The following is a 25,898-nucleotide window of genomic DNA, read 5'->3' on the forward strand; positions in this document are numbered from 1 at the left end:
CATGGAACATTCAATACTCTTCTCCAGCACCACAGCTCAAAGGCATCAATTCTCCTTCTATCCTCCCTAGTCATTGTCCAACTCTCTGATGCATAAGAAGTGATTGCAAAGACCATGGCCTGTATCAGGCGCACCTTAGTCTCCAGAGAGACACTGTTGCTCCTGAGTACTTTAGAGAGGTCCCTAATGGATAGTCCATTGAAATTGTATATTTTAAAATTGCATTGTTGTTGTGGTGGTAGTGTACCATTGAGTTGGAACCAACCCATAGCTTACTCTCCAGCAAGTTTTCAGAAGCAGTTAATCTCAGGGGAGGAGATTGCCCATCCTTCTCCTCCAGAGTAGCTGGTGGATTCGAAACTTGGGCCTTTGGAATTGCAGCACAAATTCTTACTGCTAGGCCATCAGAGCTAGGTAATATTTAGATAAGAAAAGAGAATGTGAGGCTGTGCATTTTGTTCATAAAACACATCTAAATCCATAACAAAATGCTCCATCTGCCTTTAGTACTTTTTCTCCCCTCTCTTTTACAAATGCTTTGTGTCAGCTGAAACAGTATTGTTATCATAGTCCATAGGGAGTTGTACCACTAACCCCAAAACCATGTGTCGTGTCAGTTTGAATCCATCATCGACTTGGAGAGGCAAAGATGGGCAATGTCCCTCTTCCCGTGAGATTTACAGCCTCCTGAAATCCCACCACAGGGTCAGCTCTGAGTCACTTTCAACTTGGCAAAGAGTAGTAGTAACTGTTTCAGATGAGTGAATACACTTGAAAATCCTCTACACTAAGGCTTGAAATGTACTTTTTGATTTTAAAATGTGATTTCAAATATATTGTATTATCTAAAAAGAAGCCCTAAAATGTTTACTTTTTATATTTCATTTTAGTTGGATCATCGTTACAATGAATTTAAGCTTCATGCAATTATGTCTGAACATAAAAAAACAATCACAGCAATCTCTTGGTGTCCCCATAATCCTGATTTGTTTGCAAGTGGCAGTACTGATAACTTAGTGATCATCTGGAATGTTGCAGAACAGAAAGTTGTTGCTAAACTCAACAATTCAAAAGGTATCTGTATTTATTGTCATTTATTTTGTTGATTGAAATATTATTTCAATAGTTGCTACTAGTATACTTTTTTAAATTTTTTTATTTTATTTTGTTGTTGTTGTTGTGTACCATCGAATCAGATCCAACTGGCACAAGAGAAGATTGTCCCTCCTTATTCAATGGAGCATCTGGTGGATTCGAACTATGTGCATTTGGGATTGCAACACAGCTTCTAGCCACTAGGCCAACAGAGCTCCCTAACTTGTATTCTTATTTGAGGGCTTAATATAAATGTTTTCAAATATCCTAGCAAATTTTTCAAATATATTAAGAAATACTTTTTATAGTAGATTCATTATTATAATCTATGTGTTTGTGTATGTGGATGTGTATGCTAAACTAAAATACAATTTCTTAGAAGAATTGTACTTTTAGCAAAGGTATGGTAAAAGCTGTCAGCATCAAATATAATTTCATTAATATTCAAATGTAGCAATGATTTTCCAAAATAATATTAAGACGATAATTAGAGAATATTTTCTTAAAGAGGCAAATATGGCCTTGTCTATTTATTTTGTATTATGATTTCTAACATACAAGGATTAGTTATGCAAATACTCTGTATTGTTAATCTTGGTGTTTTTTTTCCCTTTATTTGGAATTATGTTAAAGTGGAAAGTCCTATTTAAAGCAAATAATTCCTTAATACCAATAATATTACATTCTTCCTAGTTAGCTTTCAGAACCCTTATTTAATCCCATTCTTTAAATGATAAAATTAATAATCATTTTGTATGTCAATTTCAGAAAATTTAAATGTCTGTTTGAGCAACAGTGTAACCTTATTATTATTTAGGATATTAAAAGTTACTGCTGGGCGAGCTCTGGTGGCCTAGTGGCAAGAAGCTGCATTGCAATCTCAGAGGTGCACAGTTCAAATTCACCAGATGCTCTGCTGGAGAAGGAGGAACAATCTCCTCCTATACCAGTCAGATCCGATTTGGCGGTACACACACAAAAAAATAATAAAAATAATTTTAAGAAAAAAGTTACTGCTGGATATTTTTCTAAATATTTGCCATTTTCTTCTCTGAAAATGGTAACTCTAAATTTTGGACAGAAAAGTAAGAAATGGAAATCTCACTAACTTTATTTCATCCAAAGATTTTTTGTTAACAATAGTCTGTTTAGTATGTAGTATGAAACTCTGAAATGTTTATACAATTTGTGCTTCCAGGACTTTGAATCTTAAAATATGTTCAACATACTCAGCACCTTGCATTTCCCATATCTTTTCAACTTTAGGTCAAGATTGCTAAATTGTATTAGTAAACTACACCTTTTTTTTAACCTACATTGTAAATATTTGCCAAATGAGATTAATTGCTTAGTAAAAAAAATTTAAATATTATTTTGTTTGCAACAACTCTAGAATTTCAATATAAGACAGTGAATCTGTATATTCAGGTCACTGAACAAATTGCAATTCAATTAGTTTCTTTTGGTGAAATGAACAATTCCCTTTATTTTCCTAGAAAACTAGAAAAAAATGAAATTTAAATTGAAATATTACAAAGCTTTGTAATATATAAAAAGTGATTACCACTGAATGGACTATTCAAAGTATAGCTTAAGAAGACAAAGTATTATGTTCAAACGTGCAAAGACCTGGAGTTAGAAAATAAATATGCAAAAATGTTTTTTCCTTTTCACAAACATAAAGAACTGAAAGAAAAATTCAAACCTTGAGTTACAATTGAGTAACCCTATAGGATTCCTGGTATTACTGGATTATTGGTTGCCTCCAAAGGCATGCAGTTTGAATACACCAGCAGCTCTGTGGGAGAAGGATGTGCAGTCTCCTCCTGTGCAATTAACAGCCTCTGATAACCCACTGAACGGTCAGCTCTGGGTTAGTCCCTACTCCATGGCACACAACAACACAACAATATGGGCAAAATACTGGATGGTGCAGGTAGCAACAAAAAAGATTGAACGAATCCATAGAATTGTTGTATCTAAGTGTTGTATGAGTCCATACTCATAACAAATTATGAACAACATTGTGAAGAAAGGACATTTTGCTCATACGGAGACTGTACGTAGACCTACAAACAGTCATTTGAACAGAATAACGGTAATACTGCATTATTTGAAATCACAAAAATTGTTGACAGGGTTCTATCTTCTCTCCATACTTATTCAATCTTTTTACTGAGAAAATTATCAAGAATCTGGGCTGTATGAAGAATGGGGCATCAGGACTAGAAAAAGTTTCATTAACAATCTGATCTACATGCCCTTACGTGCTGACAGGGAAGAGTACATATTTTGCCGTAGTGTTTGGAATAGCTTTATAAATCCAAATTCCAAATAGAAGAGCAACTTTTTTTTAAACAACTAGCATGTGTTTACATTTAAGTTTATTTTATAAATAAACAATAGAAATCAAATTCAAGTAAAACTTAATAGTACAGTCATATACCGTTACTCTGCATGAAGTATCTGCATTTCATTTGATCCAGGAATACCTGCCTCTCTTAGCTGGTGCTGGAATACAGAGGATGCCGTGGCGTTTGTTTCTCACAGAGGCCCACTTTTAATTTGGACCATCACAGGGCCAGACAGTGGCGTGACTGTTCACAGAGAAGCTCATAGCTTCTTGTCTGATATCTGTGTCTTTAGATGGCATACCCAAAAGAAAGGGAAAGTTGTGTTTGGTCATATTGATGGGAGTCTATCAATTTTTCAACCAGGTAAGAGATTAATAATCTTTCTTATTTTAGCATGTATAATCTTTTTTCCATGACATAAAGCCTAAGGTTACAAACTTTGGATTTTAATATAATCATAGTATTAACATTATCAAACATTGTACTAATTCCACTGAATTGATAAAAATTTTATTTTTATTGTAATACATTAAAGTCAGCTGACCATATTTAATTTTAAATTAACCCAAATTAGTCTTTTGTTATATGTTTTATTTTTAAGCCAATTATTTAATTCTCCTCCTTTACTAATTAAACAACCTGACTAAACAAAGATACGCAGTTGAATTATGTGACAACCTGTTGACACTACTTCAAAATATTCTTTACCTGCCTAAAAATTAACATTCTGATGCCTTATTATCTGTAAGCTCGATATTAAAAAGAATGACAACTTTGAATCCCTATTAGTTATTTAATCTGGGTGAATTAAAGGTTATGAGATATTTGTTAATGTGTATTTTAAAAAATTAAACAAGAAAGAAAGGTATGATGAGAAAATGAAAAATTTCCTGAATAGGTGTCCCTTATTCAGATTGTTAAATATTTGGGAAACATGTTCTGTGCCCCCTGACATAGCTATGGATGTCTTTTTCTACTACCTGCCTAGATCAATGGATGAAAACTACTATCTATCAAAAAACACATTACTACTCCTGTCACAAAATATATTGCATTCAAATATCTGAAATCAATATAAGAATAAATGGAATAAACTAAATATTTAAATCCAAATAAAGGTTTCTTCAGATACCTGTTTAAATTTAAAAATACACAAACTATTATGAGATGAAAATCAAAGAACCTGCTGACATTGATTTTGTTCTAACTCATAATGACCCTGTAGGAAAAAGCATGACTACTTTCATAAAATTTCCAAAATTATTAATCTTTTTAGAAGCAGCGTGTCCCATCTTTCTCCCTCAGAGCAGCTAGTGCTCTTCAATCCTCCGAGTCTTCTTATCACTAGGTGGTGGTTGTTGATAGCGCCATCATGTTGAGTACAACTCATAGCAACTTTATGAACAATGGATCTGAGCCCTGTCCTATCCTGTGCCAATCTTCATAACCTCTGACACACTCGAGCCCATTGCTGCACTTACAATGTAAGTGCATCTGGTTGAGATCTTCCTTTCTTTTGCTGTCTCTCCACTTTTCCAAGCATGATATCACTCTCCAGTGAATAACTTCTCCTAGCAACATGCCTAAGGTATGTGAGATGAAGTTTTGTCATCCTTGCCTCCAAAGAGCACTCTGCCTGTACCTTCTCTAACCTAATTGTTAGATTAGGACCATACATTTTAAGAATATTTATTATTTACTATTTAAAAACATAAATATAAGTAATTGTTTTTCCACCCTTCTGTTGTTTTTGTGTACCATTGAGTTGGAGCCGACCCGTAGCTGATCCTTCATCAGGTTTTCAGAGACAGTTAATTGCACAGGAGAACATTGCCTATACTTTTCTTGTTTAATAATAAACACAGTTTATATAATATTTTAACCAATTCCTACGTGGTTATTGTTGTGTGCCGTTGAGTTGGAACCAACTCATAGCCGACTCCTCAGTGGGTTTTCAGAGGCAGTATATTGTACAGGAGGAGATTTCCCTTGGAGCGACTGGTGGAATCAAACTGTGTGCCTCTGGGATTAAAATGTAGCTTAAAAAGCAAGGACCATGTGAGGACAGCCATATCACACCTTTCTTTATCAATTTCATAAAGGGAAACTGTCCCATCAATAGTATCAGTAACACAAAACTAATTCCCATGAGGTCAAACATGCCCCCACACTCCCATACCTTTTTCTAGGAGTCTCAACACCAATCTTACTGCTTTTCTGGGTCCAAAATCTGATGTGATAGCTCAAAGACTATACAAAACCATATTGAGGAAGTCAAGAGGTTATTATCCAGATTAATAACATAATACAATCAAGACAGCTCTTGAAATGTGCATACAAGCACCTCAGCCTCAAGGCTTGTGACTTTAGGCCAGTATTCCCAAATTCTTAATCCTGCCAGTACCGGCTTCCCCACTCCAGTAGTCCAACAAAGTTATCAGTCATGCCAATATTGGCTCTCCCCCTGACAAGGTCCCATTTCACATTGTTCGGCCTTAGGTTTTGCTGCTATAGGTGTAGCTGGAGCAAGAAGGGCATCCTATGTTCTCTCTGTTCTTGTTCAGTGTTCCAGAAGTCTTCTCTACCTTTCACTGCTGGCTTGCTTAATTCAATGATGAGACTAGCCAATCCCCTTACAGATTGTTGAGACTGTCCAACCCCTTATAGATTGTTGAGACTGTCCAACCCCTTTGTGGAATGGTAGATAGCCTATCCCCTTGAAGATAGTCTAACATGCTATGCTCCATTTGCATATTCCCACCCATTTACATAGCAAAGCCAAATAATGACTTGTTGTGTACAATCAGAACGGACCCATAATTGACTCCACAGCAGTTTTTCAGAGGCAGTTAATCGCATGGAAGGAGATTGCCCGTCTTTCTTCCATGGAGCAGCTGGTGGCCTTGAACTGTGTGCCTTTGGAATTTGCAGTACAGCTTCTTGCAACTAGGCCATTAAAGTTCCCTAAATAAGGTCATATTGAAAGATAAACACCACAATAATAATAAACATAGTCCATTATATTTTAACCAATTCCTATTGTGGTGGTGGTTGTGTGCTGTCAAGTTGGAACTGACCCATAGCTGACCCCACAATGGGTTTTCAGAGGCAGCACATTACACAGGAGGAGCCTGCCCATCAATCTCTTGGTGAGCATCTGGTAGATTCAAATCATAGCAGTGCAGCTTCTTACCACTAGGCCCTCAGAGCTTTTTTATACTTAAATATTTGAACATTTAATGTGAATTTTAGCATCTATATAAGCCAAATTTCCTTATTTTTATTACTACTTGATACACTACAATTCATAACAACCAATGTTATTGTTGTTGTTGTTGTTGTTGTTGTTACATGCCAAGAGTTGTGTGTGACCCATAGCAACCATGCGACAATAGATCTGAACCCTGTTCTGTCCTGTGCCGTCCTCATCATCTCTGACACACTTGAGTCCACTGCTGCAGTCACAGTGTCAGTTCATCTCATGGAGGATCATTGTCTCTTTCACTGACTTTTCTTCCACACTTCCAAACATGTTAACCCTCTCCAAGGAATAGCCTCTCATAACTAACCACTCTCCTATTGAATGCTGGTGGCCTAACGGAAAGAAACTGCACAGCAATCCCAAAGGCACATGGTTCGAACCCACCAAATGCTCTGCAAGAGAAAGATCGGCAACCTCCTCCCGTGTGATTAACTGTCTTTGAAAACCTGCCAGAAAATTAGCTGTGGATTGGTTCCAACTTGACAGTATACAACAAAAACAACAACAAATACATGTTCAAAGTATGTGAGACAAAATTGTATCAGCTTTGCTTTCAAGGAGCATTCATTAAATCAACTGCAATTCATAATGATCCCATGAACAGATCTGACTTTTGGCCCATGTTGTATCATCCTTATGATCTCTGGTAAACTTGAGCTCATTGTCACTGTCATTGTGTCCATCCATCTCACTGAGAGTCTTCCTCTCTTTCTCTGACACTTCACATTTACCAGAATGACGCCCTTCACCCCTACAAAATATGCTTAAAATATGTGACACCAGGTTTCAACTTCATTGCCTCTAAGAAGCATCCTATTTACACTTTCTCCAAGACAGAGATGTTTGTTCTCTTGGTAGTTCATGTGATGTTCATTACTCTTTCAACACCTCAACTCAGTAACGCCAGTTCTTCCATGGGTTGGATCAAGTTCACCTTGGACTTTATACTTGCCTCCTTGTTCTTTTGCACTTTGGAGAGGTCACCGACAGCACATTTTCCCAGTGTAAAACTTTTTTAAAAAAATTATTTCTTGACTGTTGTTAACTCCAAGTGTTAACTGTGCATCCACGTAAAATCAAATCATTGACAATTTCAATCTTTCCTTCATCTTTCAAGATTTTCTCTTCTGATCCAGTGATGAGGATTTTTTTTAAATTTTCTTGATACTGAAATATAATCTATGTTTAAGGCTATAGTCTTCTACAGCAAGTGGTTCAAGTGCTCATCACTTTTAGAAAGAAAGGCTGTGTCAGTTGCATAATGCAGGATGTTGATGAGTCTTTTTCCAAACCCAATTTTACATTTTTCATATATTCTAGTTTCTTGAATAATTCTTTTATCATACAGATTGAATAGGTTTGGAGAAAGGATATAGTCCTGACACACACTTTTCCTGATTTTAAACTATGCAGTGTTCCCTTATTTTGTTTGTACAACAGCCTCCTGTTCTAGTTTGGAATGAGCACAATTAAATTTTATAGGATTCTCATTCTCCTCAGTGTTATCCATAATTTGGATAACAACCAACCAATAGTGGTATTTTGTTAACTTCTCATTAAGTGTTCTGTCTCTGAGATATTTGCACTTAATATTCTCGTATTTGACTGTATGGATCATAACAAATTATGGTCAACACTGAGAAGAATGGGAATTCCAGCACCTTCAATTGTGCTCTTAAGGAATCTATATCTAGGTCAAGAATCTATTATACAAATGGATCAAGGGAGCACTGCATAGTTTAAAATCAAGAAGGGTGTGCGTCAAGGATATATCCTTTTCCCATACATATTCAGTTTGTATTCTGAGCAAATAATTAGTGAAGCTGGACTCTATGATGAAAAATATGGCACCAGTATCAGAGGAAGACTCATCAACAACTTGTGTTATGCAGACAGTAAAACTTTGCTTGCTGAAAGTGAGGAAGATATACAGTTCTTGCTGCAAGAGATCACAGCACCACAGAACTTCAGCCCTTGATATGGATTACATCTCAACATCATGAAAGCAAAGTTCCTCACTACAGGACCAACAGTCAACTTCATAATAGATGGAGAAAGGATCGAAGCTGTCAGTGATTTCATCTTGCTTGAATCTACACCCAACACACTTGGTACCAGTATTCAGGAAATTAGGAGCCATGCTGTCTTGGAAAATCTACTGCCTGGAATCTTTCCAGAATACTGAACAGTGGTGGTGTCAGTTTGAAGACTAAGATGTGCCTGATACAGGCCATGGTCTTCTCATTACCTGCTATGCATCAAAGATCTGGACAGTGAATAAAGATGACAGATTTGAAGCCTTTAACGTGTGATGTTGGAAAAGAATACTGAATATCACATGAATTACCAAAAGAAAAAATATATAGGTCTTGGAGAAAGTGCTGACAGAGTGCGTCTTGGAGACAAAGATGGCTAAGTTTCATGTCTCATACATTGGGCATGTAGCTAGGTGAGGAAAGGGATATTGTGCTTGGAAAGATGGAGGATCAGCAGAGGAGAGGGTTATTTATCAATGAGATGGATTAACACGGTGACTGCAGCAGTGGACTTAAGTATGTCAGAGGTGATGGCACAGGATAGGACAGGGTTCAGGTCTGTTGTCTATAGTGTTGAGTCATACTAGACAGCACCTAACAGTAACACAACACACACACACACACACACACAGAGGAAATCTTGGCTTTTATGCTCTTTGAGTTAATTTCTTTTCCTTCAGAACTTTAAAGACTGAAACCTGATAGCTTTCACACTGTTACAACAGAGAAGCAGAAGCCCACCCTGATTCTGTCTAATGAGCTTCTTATTAAGATCTTGTCATTCTAATAATTTCCTTTTTTCTTTCTTTCCTAATTTCTATTGCTCCACCTTCTTCTTTCATTATATTTATGATCGTATTAACCTCCTGGCCCTATTGTGACAAAATAAGTGAATATTTGCAGAACTAAAACAATATAAATGTATTTCTTACAGTTTTGAAGATCAGAAATCTAATGTGCATTCCATTGTGTCAAAATGAAGGCATGAGTAGGGCTGAATTCTGAAAGCTCTGTGGGAAAACTGTTTCCTAGCCTTTTATAATATCTAAAGGCTGCCCACTTTCCTTGGCTCTTATCTCTGTGTGACCTTAACCTCTTCTATCGATTCTGTGACTGTAGCAGTGGTAATAAGTGCATTTGAGATGGCTAGGTTGGCACAGGATAGAACAGCATTTAGAGCTCTTGTACATAGGGTCGCTATGAGTGGCAAGTGACTCGATGGCATATAACAACGACAACAATCATCATCACGTTTTCTTTTTTTGGGGGGAGTTTAATTTTTAAATTAAAATTTTAAATTAAAATTTTTAAAAGGTTCACACTAGTTTATTTACAAAATTTGAATACATTGTTTTCTATTCATTGTCACGTGTCCTCTGCTGCTGTCTCTCTTACCTTTCTTGTAATTACATTGGGCTCACGTGAATTGAGCTATGATGACACAGTAGGAATTAAGAATTACACTGCCAACCCAAAGGCGTGAGATTAAAATCCAGTAGCTGCTATACAGGAGAAGGATGGATAATTACCTTGTGTACTTCAGCTAAGGGTTAGTTTCTACTCGACCAGACACAGCAATAACACTTGAATTATTCAAGATAACATTCTCATTCAATGTATACAAACTTTGAAATAAACCAGTATAAAATAAAAATTTTCTTTAAAAAAAAAAGAAAAATCCTTAATGAAATCACAGAGCACTCTAGTGGTCTGTTTATTAGTGTTGTAATGATAACCCAAAGATCGGTTGACTCTCATGGTTCAAATCTACCAGCAACTCTGAGAAAGAAAGATAGTCAGTATCCTTCTGTTAGGAGTTACAGGCTTGGAAACCTGAAGGAACGTCATTTATGAGTTGCATCCAACAACAGTGAGTAAAATCATGTCTGCAAAGTTCCTTTTCCCATATGATGTTACATATTCATAGATTTAGGGGATTAAAATGTGTACTTTTTGCAGGATAGAAGGGGAACTGCCTTGCTTAACACACAATTATGATGTAATATAGCTACCTTTTCTAACTTGCTCATCTTTCAGCAATGTCTTTGAACCCTCTGCTCTTCCTTCTGATTATACTCTTTTAACATAGGGACAGCTTCATCTGTTTATTGATGTAAGATCAGTGACCATTTTTTATTTCCTTTGAGTTTATTTTCTTAAAAATTTCTTCACCAAATTTGTTAAACCTCTTACACTGGGAGCAGATTCTAATTTAAAAAATTCACAGACTTTTTTTTTTCCTTTTGCCTGGTGAAAACTACTTTGCTGCTCTTAGTTTATTCCCCACCATGTCTGACAGTCTTTCATGGTAGCTGGGAGGTAATTTGTGTCCAATAAAGAAGATTATGAGCTCTTCATTTGCTCTTCAGCTCCTCTGAAGCATGTACAAAATCTCATTATAGACATCTTCACTTTCCCTGTCTCCACACCTGGAAGAATCTGGCACTTCATTTTTGAGAAATCTGTGTGCTGCTCAAGATATGAAACAACATAAATAAATTACCTGCTTTTGCTTCTTGTTATCTGTTGGATTGTTCTGGTTGTTCTAATTGTTGTTGGTGGTGGTGGTTGCCATCAAGTTGATTGCGACTCATAGCGACCCTAAGAACAAAAGACCTGAAACATTTCTATAACTATCGTCGTTTATCAAAGTTTGTAGAGTTTCCAGAGGCATGTTGTTTAGGAAGTAGATGCCACTCTGGCTTCCAATTGTTATAATTACTGGCTGTAAAATTTTATAGGTTCATTTTTCTGTCTTTTTTTTTGGTTTTTTGGGGTTTTTTTTTTATTAAATTTTATTAGTTTTAATGAACATTTACAGGGATTTTGGGTTTTCACTCCTTCATTGCTGCACCATTCTCTCCACCCTCCTCCCCAGTTTGCTCTTCTTCCCCGCCATTTTTCTGTATTTTATAATAAAAGAAAAAGCAAGATACCACAGAGAAAAGAAATAAGAAATATACTTTAAGTTTGCTATAAGTGTACGGCTTTAAAACAATGTAATTTGAATTTTTAAACAATGTAACTTGGACAATGAAAAAAGAAAACTGAAGAATCAATGCTTTTGAATTGTTTGTTGGGAAGAATATTGACTATACCATGGATGACCAAAAGAACAAAAGAATATCTCTTGGAACAAGTGTAGCTGGATTCTCGATAGAAGCAAGGATAATAAGACTTCATTTCACATACCTTCAAAATGTTAACAGGAAATACTAGTCCTTAGTGGGGAAAACCCCAAAACCCCCATCGTGTTTGGGAAATAGAAGGTGAGTGAAAGAAAGGAAAACCCTCACTGAGTTGAATTGACACACGGTTTGTAACAATTCCCTTAACCATGGTGTATATTATAAGGATGGCTTAGGATAGGGCTATGAGTTAGAGTTGACTTGACAGCACTTAACGATAGTAACCACATAGTATTAATGAGAAAAATTTTTCACATATTGTGCAGCTGTTGTTTTGATTCCTCAGAACAGAGCACTCTGCATGATTCAAAATCAGGAAAGGATTGTGCTAGGGATGTATCCTGTCTCCATACCTTTTCAATGTGTATGCAGACCATATAATTTGGGAAGCAGGGCTTTATGAGGAGAAATGTGGCATCAGGATGGAAGGAAGTCTCATTAATAATCTACATTATGCAGATGACACAATCTTGCTTGATAAAACTGAAGAATACTCGAAGTACTTGCTTCAGAAGGTCAAGGACTGTTGTTTTCATTATCGATTGAAGTTAAACATCAAGAAGACAAAGATTCTCACAGCTGAGTCAGTTGACAGCACAATGATAGATGGAGAAGAGATTGAGGTTGTTAACAATTACAGCATGCTCAGCTCCACAATCAACACTCTTAACACCAGCAGGCAGGAAATCAAAAGACTTGCATTGGGATAAATATGCTGTCAGGGACTTCTCTAGAGTGCTTGAAAACAACAGTTTAAAAGTGATATATGGGGGAGCTCTGGTGGCCTAGTGGCAAGAAGCTGCACTGCAATCCCAGAGGAGCACGGTTCGGATCCACCAGATGCTATGCCGGGAAAGGAGGGACAATCTCCTCCTGTACCAGTCAGATCTGATTTGACGGTACATGCACATGCACAAATAATAAAATTAAAAAAAAATTTTAAAAAAAAGTGATATATGATTGGGTATTATGGTTACGACAGGAGTCTAGAGTGAAGGTTACATAGTAGAGTGTACACAGGGCAGGGGGTTGGGGGGCTGATTGTATACCAATGAAGGATTTTTACTTTTCAAAGAGAAGAGCAAACTCGGGGGGAGGAAGGGTGGGCAGCGAGAAAAAATGCAATAATGAATAAATGGAAATTCAAAATCTCTGTAAATGTTCATTAAAATTGATAAAATTAAATTAAAAAAAAACCCCACACCAAACAACGATGTCAATCTAGACACTAAGGTGTGCCTAATCCAGGCTACTACTGTCCTTGCAATTACTTGTCTGCTTCAGAGACCTGGACAACAACTAAGGATGACAGGAGAAGAAAATGTGTGTTTATGACCTTGAAAAAACCACATTTGCTTTAAACTTCATAATGTTGTTGTCACTAAGATGCCTCTAACTCAGAGAGATCCACCGTACAACAGAGCAGAACTCTTCCTGATCCTATGCTGTCCTCACAATCTCTCTGTTTAAACCCATCTTTGCAGTCATCTCTGTGGCAATTCTTCTCATTGAAGGTGAGCCTCTCACTGGCCCTCTGCTTTAGAAGCATGATATCCTTTTTCAGGGACTGGAATTTTCTAACATGTTCAAAGTTTGTGAGATGAAATCTCACCATCCTTTCTTCTGATCAGTAATCCAGTTTCACCTTGTCCAAGGTGTATTTGTTGGTTCTTTTGATAGTCCATGAGATATCCACTATTCTTCACCAGCGCTACAATGAAAAGTCATCAATTCTTTGTAAGTCTTACTTATTCATTGTCAAATTTTCACACGCATATGGGGTAAATGAAAACATTGTGGCTTGAGTGAAGTTCTTTGTATTCTGTAAGCTGACATCCTTGCCTGCTGGTATTTTAAAGAGGTCCTTGACAAGACCTTTGTCCAATGCAGTAAGTCCTTGCATTTCTTGACTGTTGCATCCATGTGTGTTGATTGTGGATCCAACTTCAGTCTTGTCTTCACTTAGCGTGATGTTGACTGTTGATCTAGTTGTGAGGACATTTGTTTTCTTTGAGTGCAGTTCATGCTGAAAGCTTCAGTCTTTTATCATCTTCAAAAATGTTTTGAGTCCTCTTCACTTTGAGTGAGCAGGTTATTGATTAATCCTGATGCTACATCCTTCTTCGTTACTTCAATTTTATTTTTGTTATTTTCTCAGGATTAAGATGGAATAGGTATAGTGAGAGGACACAACTCTGGTGCAACACCTCTGGTTTTTAAAACAAAAATCCATTAACAAAATCTCAGTAAAATGCACTGCCATCAGGTTCGAAGTAGCTGATAGCTGGCCCTCCAGCAGATTTTCAGAGTCTGTAAATCACAAGGAGGTTACCCATCTTCCTCCAGCAGAGCTCCTGGGTGATTTGAACGTGCAGAAAACTGTCCCTTCTACGGATCAGCAGCACAACTCACTGCGGACTACACCTCCAGAGCTCCCAAAATTTGATAATCCTTAGGGGTAATTCATACTTTCTGTGTAGATTGTAATCTTTTAATTGTGTTTTTTCACCTGGTTTGCAGGGGTCTTTTTAAGGATCAATGCTGATTTATTAACATCCTCAAGGGGTACTTCAAGAAGCAGCATTGTCCATAGTACCAATTTTATGCATGATTTAGAAGAACAAGAAGATTCTTTGGTGTTCTTTGACTTCCTTTAATTCCATTTGTTTATTTCCATATTTTTCTGGCTGCCTTATTTGCATTAGTAGTAAAGTCTAAATTGTGATGATCATAAATGTTCTGAGAAAGGAATAAATATAAATATTGACAAGCTAATATGATAAATACATACACATAAGTTACATACACATAGGGTCGCTATGAGTCTCAGACGACTCAACGGCACATAACAACAACAACAATATGATAAATGTCAAGAAGACAAAGATTCTCACCAGTGGACCAATTGGTAGCATCAGGATGGATGGCAAAGAGATTGAAATTGTTCACAGCTTCAGTTTGCTTGGCTCTACAGTCAACACTCTCGGCACCAGCAGCCAGGAAATAAAAAAAACATATTGCGATAGAAAAGTCTACTGTTAGGGACCTCTCTAAAGTACTGAAGAGCAACAGTGTCTCTCTGGAGACTAAGGTGCGCCTGATAGAGGCCCTGGTCTTTGCAATCACATGTTATGCATCAGAGAGTTGGACAATGACTAGGGAGGATAGAAGGAGAATTGATGCCGTTGAGCTGTGGTGCTGGAGAAGAGTATTGAATGTACCATGGACTGCCAAGAAAACAAACAGATTTATTCTGGAGAGGGTTAAACCAGGCTACTCCTTGGAGACAAGGATTCTGGGGCTTTGTCTGACATACTTAGGACATGTTGTAAGGAGAGACAGTTCCTTGGAGAGGAACATCATGCTTGGGAAGGTGGAGGGACAGCGCAGAAGGGGAAGACCTTCTTTGAGGTGGATTGATTCAGTGACTGAAGTAATCAGGATGGGTGTGTCAGAGGCAGTGCGATTGACAGGATAGAGCAGGGTTTAGGGGTGTTGTACATAGGGTCGCTATGAGTCGCAAACGACTCGACGTCACATAACAGCAACAATAACAATATGCCACATTGTTCTGAGCATCTTATTATAATAACTAACTCATCATTTTTAAATCTATGCAGTAATTAATTATAGCCTTGATTATTAAAAAAATAAACAGAGATAGAAGCTAAATATCTTTTGTTCAAGACTACGAAGCTAGTAAATAACGGGACTAAGCTTTGAACCCAAGCAATATACTATTTCAGTTTAATGAAGTTTGAAGTTCTTGACAAGATCAGAAGAATTATTTCTATGTATTTGCTAACAGCTTTTCAGTACAAAATAGGGGAAAAAATTCTCACCCCAATCTCAACCTTTTAAGGTACTAGATATTGCTAGAACAAAGCATTTTAGATTGATTGTCATTGTTGGGACAAACACTTAATTACTATGAATTTATATGTCACTCTTGCTTTCTGAGAAGAAATTTTAGATTTAGATCCTCAATGCTCTCAGAAGTCAGTTTTGTAGAGAGAAGAGTAATACTAGATAAGTTGATAGTTCTTTGTTTAGAATATTGTTTTAAATAATTTTTCTTTGTATTTTACTAGGTAATAAAAGTCAAAAACATGTTTTGAGACCTGAATCACTTGAAGGGACAGATGAAGAGGATCCTGTTACAGCGCTGGAATGGGACCCACTATCTACTGATTATCTTCTTGTGGCGAATTTACATTATGGAATCCGCCTTGTTGATTCTGAATCACTCTATTGCATTACAACATTTAGTTTTCCCAGTGCAGCAGCTTCTGTGCAATGCTTGGCCTGGGTTCCCAGTGCTCCAGGGATGTTTGTAACTGGAGGTATGCTTCCTTTATGCCTCAGAGCTCAGTGTATGTGTGTATTTGTTTGAATTAGAAATGGTCACCTTTTCTTAATTTTTTATGAGACTTACCATACAAGTATTGTTATTTATAGTAGTAAATTTGCTTACATATACTGTATATTGTTTGCCTAGTGGAATAAAGATAAAAGTAAGGTCCAATGTTACAGGTTTCTAGAAATTTTTTGAAATATAGTCAGTACTTATATTACAAATGAGTTCTATTCCTAAATCTGCCTTTAAGTAGAATTAATAAGTAAATTGAGACAGCTATGTATGGTTTGTTTTTAATGTTAGTCAAATCGTGTATATTACTTTTTTTCATGCATTAAAAAAAATTAAAGAATACTAGCTATGGAGTTGGAAGATCTGTTTTCAACTTAAGGTTCTGACTTATGGTGTGATACACAAGAAATCATTTAACCCTTTCTGTTGCCTAATCTTTTTTTATTTTAATAAAGCCTTTACATGAACTGTTAAAAAAATTAAAGAAACCCTTTTAGATACAATTAAAAAACTTTAACATAATAATGATGTAATAATGATATCTTATGCACATTGAAAAGTGATGCTCATTCATTAGGAATCAGTTTGTGTAACTCAGATTTTAATAAAATAGGATTTATAGTGCTTGGTTTCAAACTATAGGTCGTATGTTATTGAAGTGTTGACGTTCATACCCCAGGAACTGCCCATCATTTCTAAGTGCATGTGTGTGTGTGTGTGTGTGTGTGTGTGTGTGTGTGTAAAACAAAAGCCAAAGACAGCTGGTAATGTTGATGGTCATGATATGCCTAGTTAAACCCCAACTGAAGAGGAAAATGGGCTTTGCACCATGGATTGAATAAATTCCTCCATGGTTTCCTAATCATGAGTGAACTAAAAAATTTATGATGAGGAGGCAGGAAAATGAGAGAATATAGAAATTGTCATTTGAAATTGTGTTGTCCTTAACATTTACCATTCACTTAGGTTCAAAGATGCATGGAGTCAAAGCAATCTAGAATAGTCCATAACGATTTCCCTTATTTGCTTGGTGCAAAATATTTGGAAAATAGTCTTTTAACATTTTTAAGATATTATTTACATCTTTGGTACTTTCATCGGTTCAGAATTTATGTATTTGTCATCAATTTCACAGGATATTAATGGTTTTTATTTGTTGCCATGAGTTGATTCTGACTTAGGGCAACCAACCGCATGTCTTCAGAGTAGTACTGTTCCACAGAGTTTTCAAAGTTGTGACTTTTTAAGATTGCCAGGCCTGTCTCTGCCCAATCTTTGCACATAGACAAATATAAATCAAATGATAATAAGAGTGATAACAAGATTTTAAGAGACGGTGAGATAAAGATTGAGAATAGCTAATTGCTAATTTTCTACTCTTATTTATCATATGCTCTGGTAATCTACTGGGTAAAGAGTTGGGTTGCCCACCCAAAAGCAGGAGGTTCAAATCTACCAGCTGCTTTGTGGGAGAAACAAGAGTAATCACCTCTGAAATTATTTACAGCCTCCGAAAACCCTCTAGAGGTCAACTAGGGGTCAGATCACACTCCACGGCAAAGACGGAGGCTACTTCTTGGAGTAAGGCATCATTAAGACTGTTGTCCTTTCCTTGTTATATATGCTCTTTTATAGGTACTACTTTATCTTCCTGTATTCTGCCAAAATGAAACTGTATGCATCTTACTGTTTTTTGAAAGGGCTGATATTCTTAAGAATTCAGATAATCAGGTTGTCACACAACCTCAATTCTCTTCTTGTTTAAAGTTAACTAAGATTTTGTAAAAGATTATCTGATCTTTTATTTATTTTTGTTTCTTGTTAGGATGAGAACAATGATTTTTTTTTCACTTTTGTATACTAAGTGGAATGATTTCCAAGGACTATTTAAAGTGTTTTTCTTTTTCCCCCCTTATTACAAAAAAAAAAAAAATACAACCAGTATAGGGAAGACTCCTTTGCCTTTTTGTTAAAAACAAAACTAATTTTGCAACAAAATTATTTGTGACAAAGAATTTACCTATTCTCACTTTCATTTCAGAAGAGGTTTAAAGGTGTTTAAAAAACAGAGCAAAAGTAGTAAAAAGAAACAAAAATTCTCAGATAAACTGTGATTGAAGTATTCTGTTGTGTTTTCAGAAAATAATCTAGTTCCTTGAGGGCAGAGAGGTCTATAAATGGTTTTGGGTATATTTACTAGTCCTTTTTCGACTACAAATGGTTAAGAAGTTTAGAAAGCTTTGAACTCAGAAGGATTTCTCTAATGTTAAAAATGGAGGGAATTTTGTAGTTTGTCATTTCCAGAGCAGCAAGGAACTTATCTCTGCTGTTGTTAGAAGTATGTCAACAAGTTATTATTCTTACTTTATGCCTAGAAAATTTTGTTATATTACACGTTGCTTTTTTTTCTTGGTCTCACTAGATTCTCAAGTGGGTGTTTTGCGCATTTGGAATGTTTCGAGAACAACACCTATTGATAACTTTAAATTGAAGAAAACAGGATTTCACTGCTTACATGTACTCAGTTCTCCTCCAAGAAAAAAATGTAAGCAAAAATATTATCACATTTGGAAATATTGTGGTTACTCTTGAATAAAATGGTATATCAAATAACATGCTACTGAAGAGTAATTTTTTAAGTAACCATTGAGAATATATGTGATAAAGGAATAAGGCCCATAATATCTGATAATATTAAAATTAAAATGATGAAATAGAGTGAGATTGCTAAAAGAATCTTGAGTTATGTCTGTGTGAATAATAAAACAATGGTATTTGTATAAGTAAATTAAAAATATCAAGAATATTGGCATTAAGGAATATTAATGGGCTGAGGGACTGGTTTGGGGAGGGACGAAATTACGCAATAATGAATGAATATTTTTATTAAAAAGTGAACTTGCAAGGTAGGGAGGAAAAAGTGAAATGATGAATGAATGAAAATTCAACTTTTCTGTTTTCATTAAAATCACTATTAGAAAAAGAATATTGATTTGAACTAGGAGACTATGTTTTAAACCTACTTCTTTTACAAGCTATATGGTTTATAACAAAGCTCAAGTAATATAAATAAATATTCAAAACATAGAATCAATAAGAATACAAAATAAGTGTCAGTGCTAGTTGTCACTGGATAAGTATTTTAATTTATTTTCTATATGTTCATTTATTTTTGTGGCATTTCACTCCCTAATTATCATTCACTGCTTCTGTAATGAAGGGAAAAGAAAATGGGCTTAGGACACATGAAAAAAAAATCTGACTATTTGGTGAGATTTGGAATGAAAACGTTTCTAAATATAAGGGGGGTCTAAGTCAGTCAAGAGTACTCTGCATGCTTAGTAGTGTTGCCATTTTTGTGCATATCTTCAAAAAATGAAGTAGTAAATTTAGTGAGGAAAAATCTAGAGTAATGAATTGTTGTTGTTGATTGCCATTGAGTCAAGCATGACTCATGTTGTTGTTATTGTTATGTACTGTCGAGTCGCTTGTGACTCATAGTGACCCTATGTACAACATCCCTAAACTCTGCTCTGTCCTGTGCCAATCGCACTGTCTCTGATACACCCATCCCGATTACCCTGATTACTGAATCAGTCCACCTCATGGGGGCCTTCCCCATCTGTGCTGTCCCTCCACCCTATCAAGCATGATGTCTCCAAGGACCTGTCCCTCCTTGCAACATGTCCAAAGTATGTTAGACGGAGCTTTAGAATCCTTGCCTCCAAGGAGCAGCCCGGTTTGGCCCTTTCCAGGATGAATCTGTTTTCCTAGCAGTCCATGGTACCCTCAATACTCTTCTCCTGCACAGCACCACAGCTCAAAAGCATCAATTCTCCTTCTATCCTCCTTAGTCATTGTCCAACTCTCTGATGCATAACAAGTGATAGCAAAGACCATAGTGACCCTATAAACAAAAGACCTGAAGCCTTTCTATAACTATCGTCATTTCCCAAAGATCATAGAGTTTCTTTCCAGAAGCATGTTGTTTAGGAAATAGATGTCTCTTCTCATAAATTACTGTCTACCTTTGTTGTTGTTGTTGTTATGTGCCGTCAAGTCGTTTGCGACTCATAGCGACCCTATGTACAACAGCCCTAAACCGTGCTCTATCCTGTGCCAATCTCATTGCCTCTGAGACGCCCATCCCGAGTACCCCAGTCACTGAATCAATCCACCTCAAAGAGGGTCTTCCCCTCCTGCGCTGTCCCTCCCCTCTGCCCAGCATGATGTCCCTCTCAAAGACCTGTCTCTCCTTACAACATATCTACCTTTATAATATATTAAACAATTAACAATGATTATTCAAATTAATGCTATTTTACTGAGGAAATGTAGTTCCTAATTTTTTTAAATAATAGAAATTTTCTATATTTGAAACTCTACCCTTTCTATAAATTTAAATGTCTTTTTGAATACTGGTATTTCTAGATCCTGAATGCTAGAGGTCCTGGAAATATCATGACTGGAGAAAATGTTCTGGAGACTGATATATTGTTACATCCTGATTTTTCCCCCATTTGTTTGTTTCTTAGCATTCTGAACTTCCATATCATTAGCTAAAATGATTATGAGATCACAGATTGTTTTCTTTCATATTTTTAGTCTGGAAAAAATCAGAAAGTATAAAAATATATATAAAGAACATAAAAGACCATTTATAACTTAAGTAAAATACTGGATAAATACTTCAGAGAACATAAGTACAAGTTTGTTTTGAGCTAAAATTTGGCAACCGTTTTGCATCTTCTGCTAGTCAGTCATGTTTCATTCTAATTAGGCTTTCTCTCATTCTCAGATATACATATGAGTCTTATCCTAAATTAAGACTATTACATTTTAATGAAACAAATAGTTGGAAATATTTGTCACGTATTTGCCAATGTTTAAACATTTTATTATTAATAGAATGGTTTTATTATTTAGTGTTATAATTTTAGATTGTTTTTAAAAGAGTTTATTCACATTCTAAATAAAAATTTCTAGAAAGGCAATTACTAAGAAAAAATACAAATAAAACAACATAGTAAGAGGATATGTAACTGAAATAAGAAGTTTGAGAGTTTATGAAGAGTACCAAACAACTCAAACAGAAAAAACAAATTGAGATGCAAGTTTATATAATACAGTGATTCTTAATTGAGATGCTAAGTTAAAAAGGGTTATAAGTGATCTCAAGGATAATTCTTTTCGCTATTTTAGAAATTAATGGTAGAGAATAACTTGCTTTTGAATAGTAAAGTCAAGCGCCTGTGTGCTCACGGAAGGCAAGAATTAAGCTATTATATCCTTATTTTGAGAGGAAGATTATATATATGTACTGCTTATCAAAGCAGTACTAAAAAAGATAAATGAGGTAGGAGGTATCACACTCGATCTCAAATCAGACTACAGAACCATAGTAATCAAGACAGCATGGTTCTGGTACAATGACAGACATATGGATTGAAAAAATAGAATCAAGAACCCAGAAACCAACTCATCTAACTATGGTGAATTGATCTTTGACAAGGAGATGAAATCTGTTAAGTGGGGGAAATGACAGTCTCTTTAACAAGTAGTACTGGAAAAATGGGAAAAGCATCTGCAGAAAAGTAAAGCAAGATCCTCACCTCATACCATACAGAAAAACCAACTCAAGGTGGACCTGCGACCCAGGAGTAAAACCAAAAACTATAGAGTTCATCAGACAAAAACTGTGAACAACTTTAGAATCCCTAATGAAAGGCATTAATAGCTTCCTGGCATAACAATAATTTACAATCAAGAAAGGGTAAAATAGATAAATGAGACCTAAAAATCAAATCCATGGCTGGCAATGATGTAGAGTGTTTGGAATTCTCATTTACTGCTGGTAGGAATGTAAAATGATATAACCACTATGGAAGGAACTCTGGTATGTTCTCATAATTTGGAAATGGAGATATCATTTGACCCGGCTATCCTACTACTGGGAATAAATCCTAAGGAAAACAGCTCTGGCACAAACACATGTATGCACACCCATGTTTGTTGCAGCATTACACACATAATAGCAGAGATATAGAAGCAGCCCAACACAGTAATGGATTTTAAAAAAAATGAAATCCATACCTATGGTACACAATGAAATATTACAGGACACTGAAAAAACAGTGAACTTTTGAAATACTACACAGCATGGATGAATCTGGAAGACATTATACTGAAGGAAATATCTCAGTCACACAAGGACAAATACTGGATAGGACCACTGTTATAAAAGTAGGAAGGATGTGGGAGGAGAAAGCAGGGAAAGAATGGATAGATGATAAACACTACATTAGAAGAGAACAGAGGGACTCTCTGAAGGGAATGGGTGATTAGACACGGTGTGTATTGCATTTGACAGTCTGGAATAAAACGTGCATTACAGAGTGATTGAGGAGGGCGAGGGAGGAAAGGATGTATCGATAGACAAATGAAATCCCAGGATTTCTGTAAAGTCTCACTAAAATGCTTACATGTCTACATCTTTTGATAATGCTACAAAAGTACTCCTCTGGCAGAAAATTGTGACTGTTGCTTAATCATTTGCTGAAATTCTAAGGAAAAGATAACAATGCAGCATCTTTATAATCCTGGCTCTATTAGTTTCATTCCAGGATATGGAAAGATATTGATATTAGGACCTCCCAGGTGTTGTTATAGAAGAAATCTATTCCAGAAGTTTTTCTTAATTATAATATTTATATTAGCAGATCATTAGGACATTCTCTCACTGTGCCACTGAATGGGTTTGAACCACTAACTTTTAGTTTTGTAAGTGAGCATAAAACTTACCTCTTTATTCTTTTATTTCTTAAAATAGTTTCAATCCAATCTCCAACAAAATATCATTATACGTCTTCAACCAGTGAAGCAGTTCCACTTCCAAATTTGACACAGAATCAAGCATTTTCTCTTCCTCCTGGCCATGCAGTGTGTTGTTTCTTGGATGGTGGAGTTGGACTTTATGATATGGGAGCCAAGAAATGGGATTTTCTTAGGGACTTGGTATGTCTGTGGTTATTCATTAATCTTGCTTTTATGATATATAAAATGCTTATATTTTTTAAAAACCTTAGTTTTTAATTTTACCTATATACTAACAAAATTAAAATTTATTTTTGTAAGTAATAATATGTTAAGACTTCATTTTATTAGCTGAAACATTTTGGGGCAGTTTCTAGTAACAAAACTATTCTAATTGTTATTATTATGTACCATTGAGTCGCCTGCAACTCATAGTGACCCTATAAACAACAGCCTTAAACCCTGCTCTATCATGTACCAATCCCATTGTGTCTGACACACCTAACCCCATAAACCCAGTCACTAATTCGATCCATCTCATCGAGTCTCTTAGTTTAACAGTAATTATAAGAAAATTGTACCGTTGTTTTTCAGAAGCAAAATGAGAAGTAAGATAGTATTTTGGGAAGAAGGTAATGGAGGTATATCTCTCAGCCAGTTTTACCAAGATTGACAAGCAAGTCTAATGAAATAAGCAAGGTTGAACTGAATGCTTTTTAACATTCCTTTGTGCTGTTATTCTTTTTTTTTTGGTGCTGTTATTCTAACCCATAATTACCTAACTGAGCCAATAGGCTACATTATGGTAGATGAATAGAAGACTGACATTGTCAACGATTTTATCTTACTTGGAGCCACAATCAACACCATTGATATCAGCAGACAGGAAATCAATCAAAAGATAGGAAAGTCAACTGTCAGGGACCTCTTCAGAGTGCTAACAAGCAATAATGTCAGTTTAAAGGTAGTGTACCTGATTCAATTTATTATCTTTTTCATCACTTGCTGTGCATCTTAGAGTTCGACAGTAAATAAGGGTGACAGAAGAAAAATCATTGTCTTTTGGTTTTGATCTTGGAGAAGAGTACCAGATATGGCATGGACAGCCAAAAGAATCATCAAATAGATCCTGGAGAAAGCACAAAGAGTGTGTTCTTAGGGTTGAGGATGACAAAATTTCATCCATTCCTTTGAAAAAGACATCATGCTTGCAAAGATAGACAGACACTGAAAGAGAGGAAGACCCTCAATGGGATGGATCAACACAATGACTGTATCAGTGGGCTCAAGTATGTCAGAGATGATGAGGATGGCACAGGATAGGGTAATATTCAGATCTATTGTTCATAAGGTCACTATGGATCATACTTGACTTGACCTTAACAGCATATTGACTCCTGGTGACCTATAACCTTATTGTTTCAAAATATTGACCTTTTGGAAACAAATCTCAATGCCTGTCTTCTGAAACACTTCTGAGTATGTTCAAATGACTTTTTGGTTGAGACAATGCTTTGAGCTTTATAGGGTAGTTGTTCGCTACTATCGAGTTAAGCATGATGTATGGTGACCCTGTGAACAACAGATCTGAACCCTGTCCTATCCTGTGTCATCTTCAGAGTCTCTGACTTATTCAAGTGCATTGCTTCCTTCACTGCTCATTGCACTGAGGGTCTTCCTACCTTTTGTCGACCCTCTGTTTAACTTTGCATGTCTTGTTTCAAGAACTTGCATCTCCTGACAACATGCCCAAAGTATGTCAGACAAAATTTTGCCACCCTTTATTTTATCTTAGTTGCAATTCCTCCAAAACAGTTTGGCCATCTGTTTCCAACACCACAATTTAAAGATGTCAATCCATCTGTTTTATTCAGATTCATATGAAACAATTGAAAATACTATGGCTTGGGTCAGAATAATTAAACTGACATCTTTGCTCTTGAGGAATTTTAAAGAGGTCTTTGACAATAAATTTTCCCAATACAGCATATCTTTTGATTTCTTGATAACTGCTACTATGGATATTGATTATGGAATAATTTAAAATTAAATATTTCATAATTTCAGTCTTTTCTCCATCAATCATAACATTGCCTATTGTCTACTTGTGAGATAGCCAAACATAAAATTTCAAAGAGCAGCTCAAGAATGCAAGTCAAAGTAATATAATGAAATGTGCAAAGACCTAGAGTGAGAAAAACAAAAGGAAAGAACTCAAAAAGCATTTCTAAAGCTGAACAAATTGAAAAATAAATTTATGCTTCAAGTACCATAGACAAAGTACTAAATGATGCAAGAAGTACCAAAAGAAGTTAGAAGTAGCATAGGGTCACTTTGCCAAAAACAATTGATCAACATTGAATTATTTCAGGAAGTAGCATATGAACAAGAATCAATAATACCGAAGAAGAAGCCTAAACTGAATTGAAGGTATTGACAAAAAAATAAGACCTCAGGAATTGATTTAATACAAGTTGAGGTGTTTTAGGGTAAAGCTGTGAATGTGCCTACTAGTGTCTGCTAAGAAATTTGGAAGACAGCTGCCTTACCAATGAACTAGGAGAGATCCCAATTTTTCTTATTCCAAATAAAAGGTAATACAGCACAGTTTGGATATTATCAAATAATATCATTAAGATCACATGCAAATAAGGTATTAATATTATTTGTTATTGTTGTTGTTGTTAGGTGCCATCAAGTTGCCTGTGACTCATAGTGACCCTATGTACAACAACCCTAAATCCTGCTCTATGCTATGTCAGTCTTATAGTCAATGACACA

General features: G+C 35.9%; 1 protein-coding gene across 1 annotated transcript in view; it reads left to right on the forward strand.

Annotated features, from left to right (window-relative positions):
• Nucleotides 1-25,898, forward strand: part of WDR17 (WD repeat domain 17) — a 128,196-nt gene that overhangs the window by 6,059 nt on the left and 96,239 nt on the right. Inside the window, exons 3-7 of the mRNA XM_006882220.1 lie at nucleotides 891-1,074; nucleotides 3,582-3,812; nucleotides 16,027-16,278; nucleotides 18,727-18,849; nucleotides 23,134-23,318. Of these exons, the coding sequence (XP_006882282.1) occupies nucleotides 891-1,074; nucleotides 3,582-3,812; nucleotides 16,027-16,278; nucleotides 18,727-18,849; nucleotides 23,134-23,318 (975 nt within the window). The remainder of the gene's footprint in view (nucleotides 1-890; nucleotides 1,075-3,581; nucleotides 3,813-16,026; nucleotides 16,279-18,726; nucleotides 18,850-23,133; nucleotides 23,319-25,898) is intronic.

The sequence above is a fragment of the Elephantulus edwardii genome, unplaced genomic scaffold (assembly GCF_000299155.1).
Source record: "Elephantulus edwardii isolate Elephantulus edwardi_28Jun2011 unplaced genomic scaffold, EleEdw1.0 scaffold00018, whole genome shotgun sequence".
NCBI lineage: Eukaryota > Metazoa > Chordata > Mammalia > Macroscelidea > Macroscelididae > Elephantulus > Elephantulus edwardii.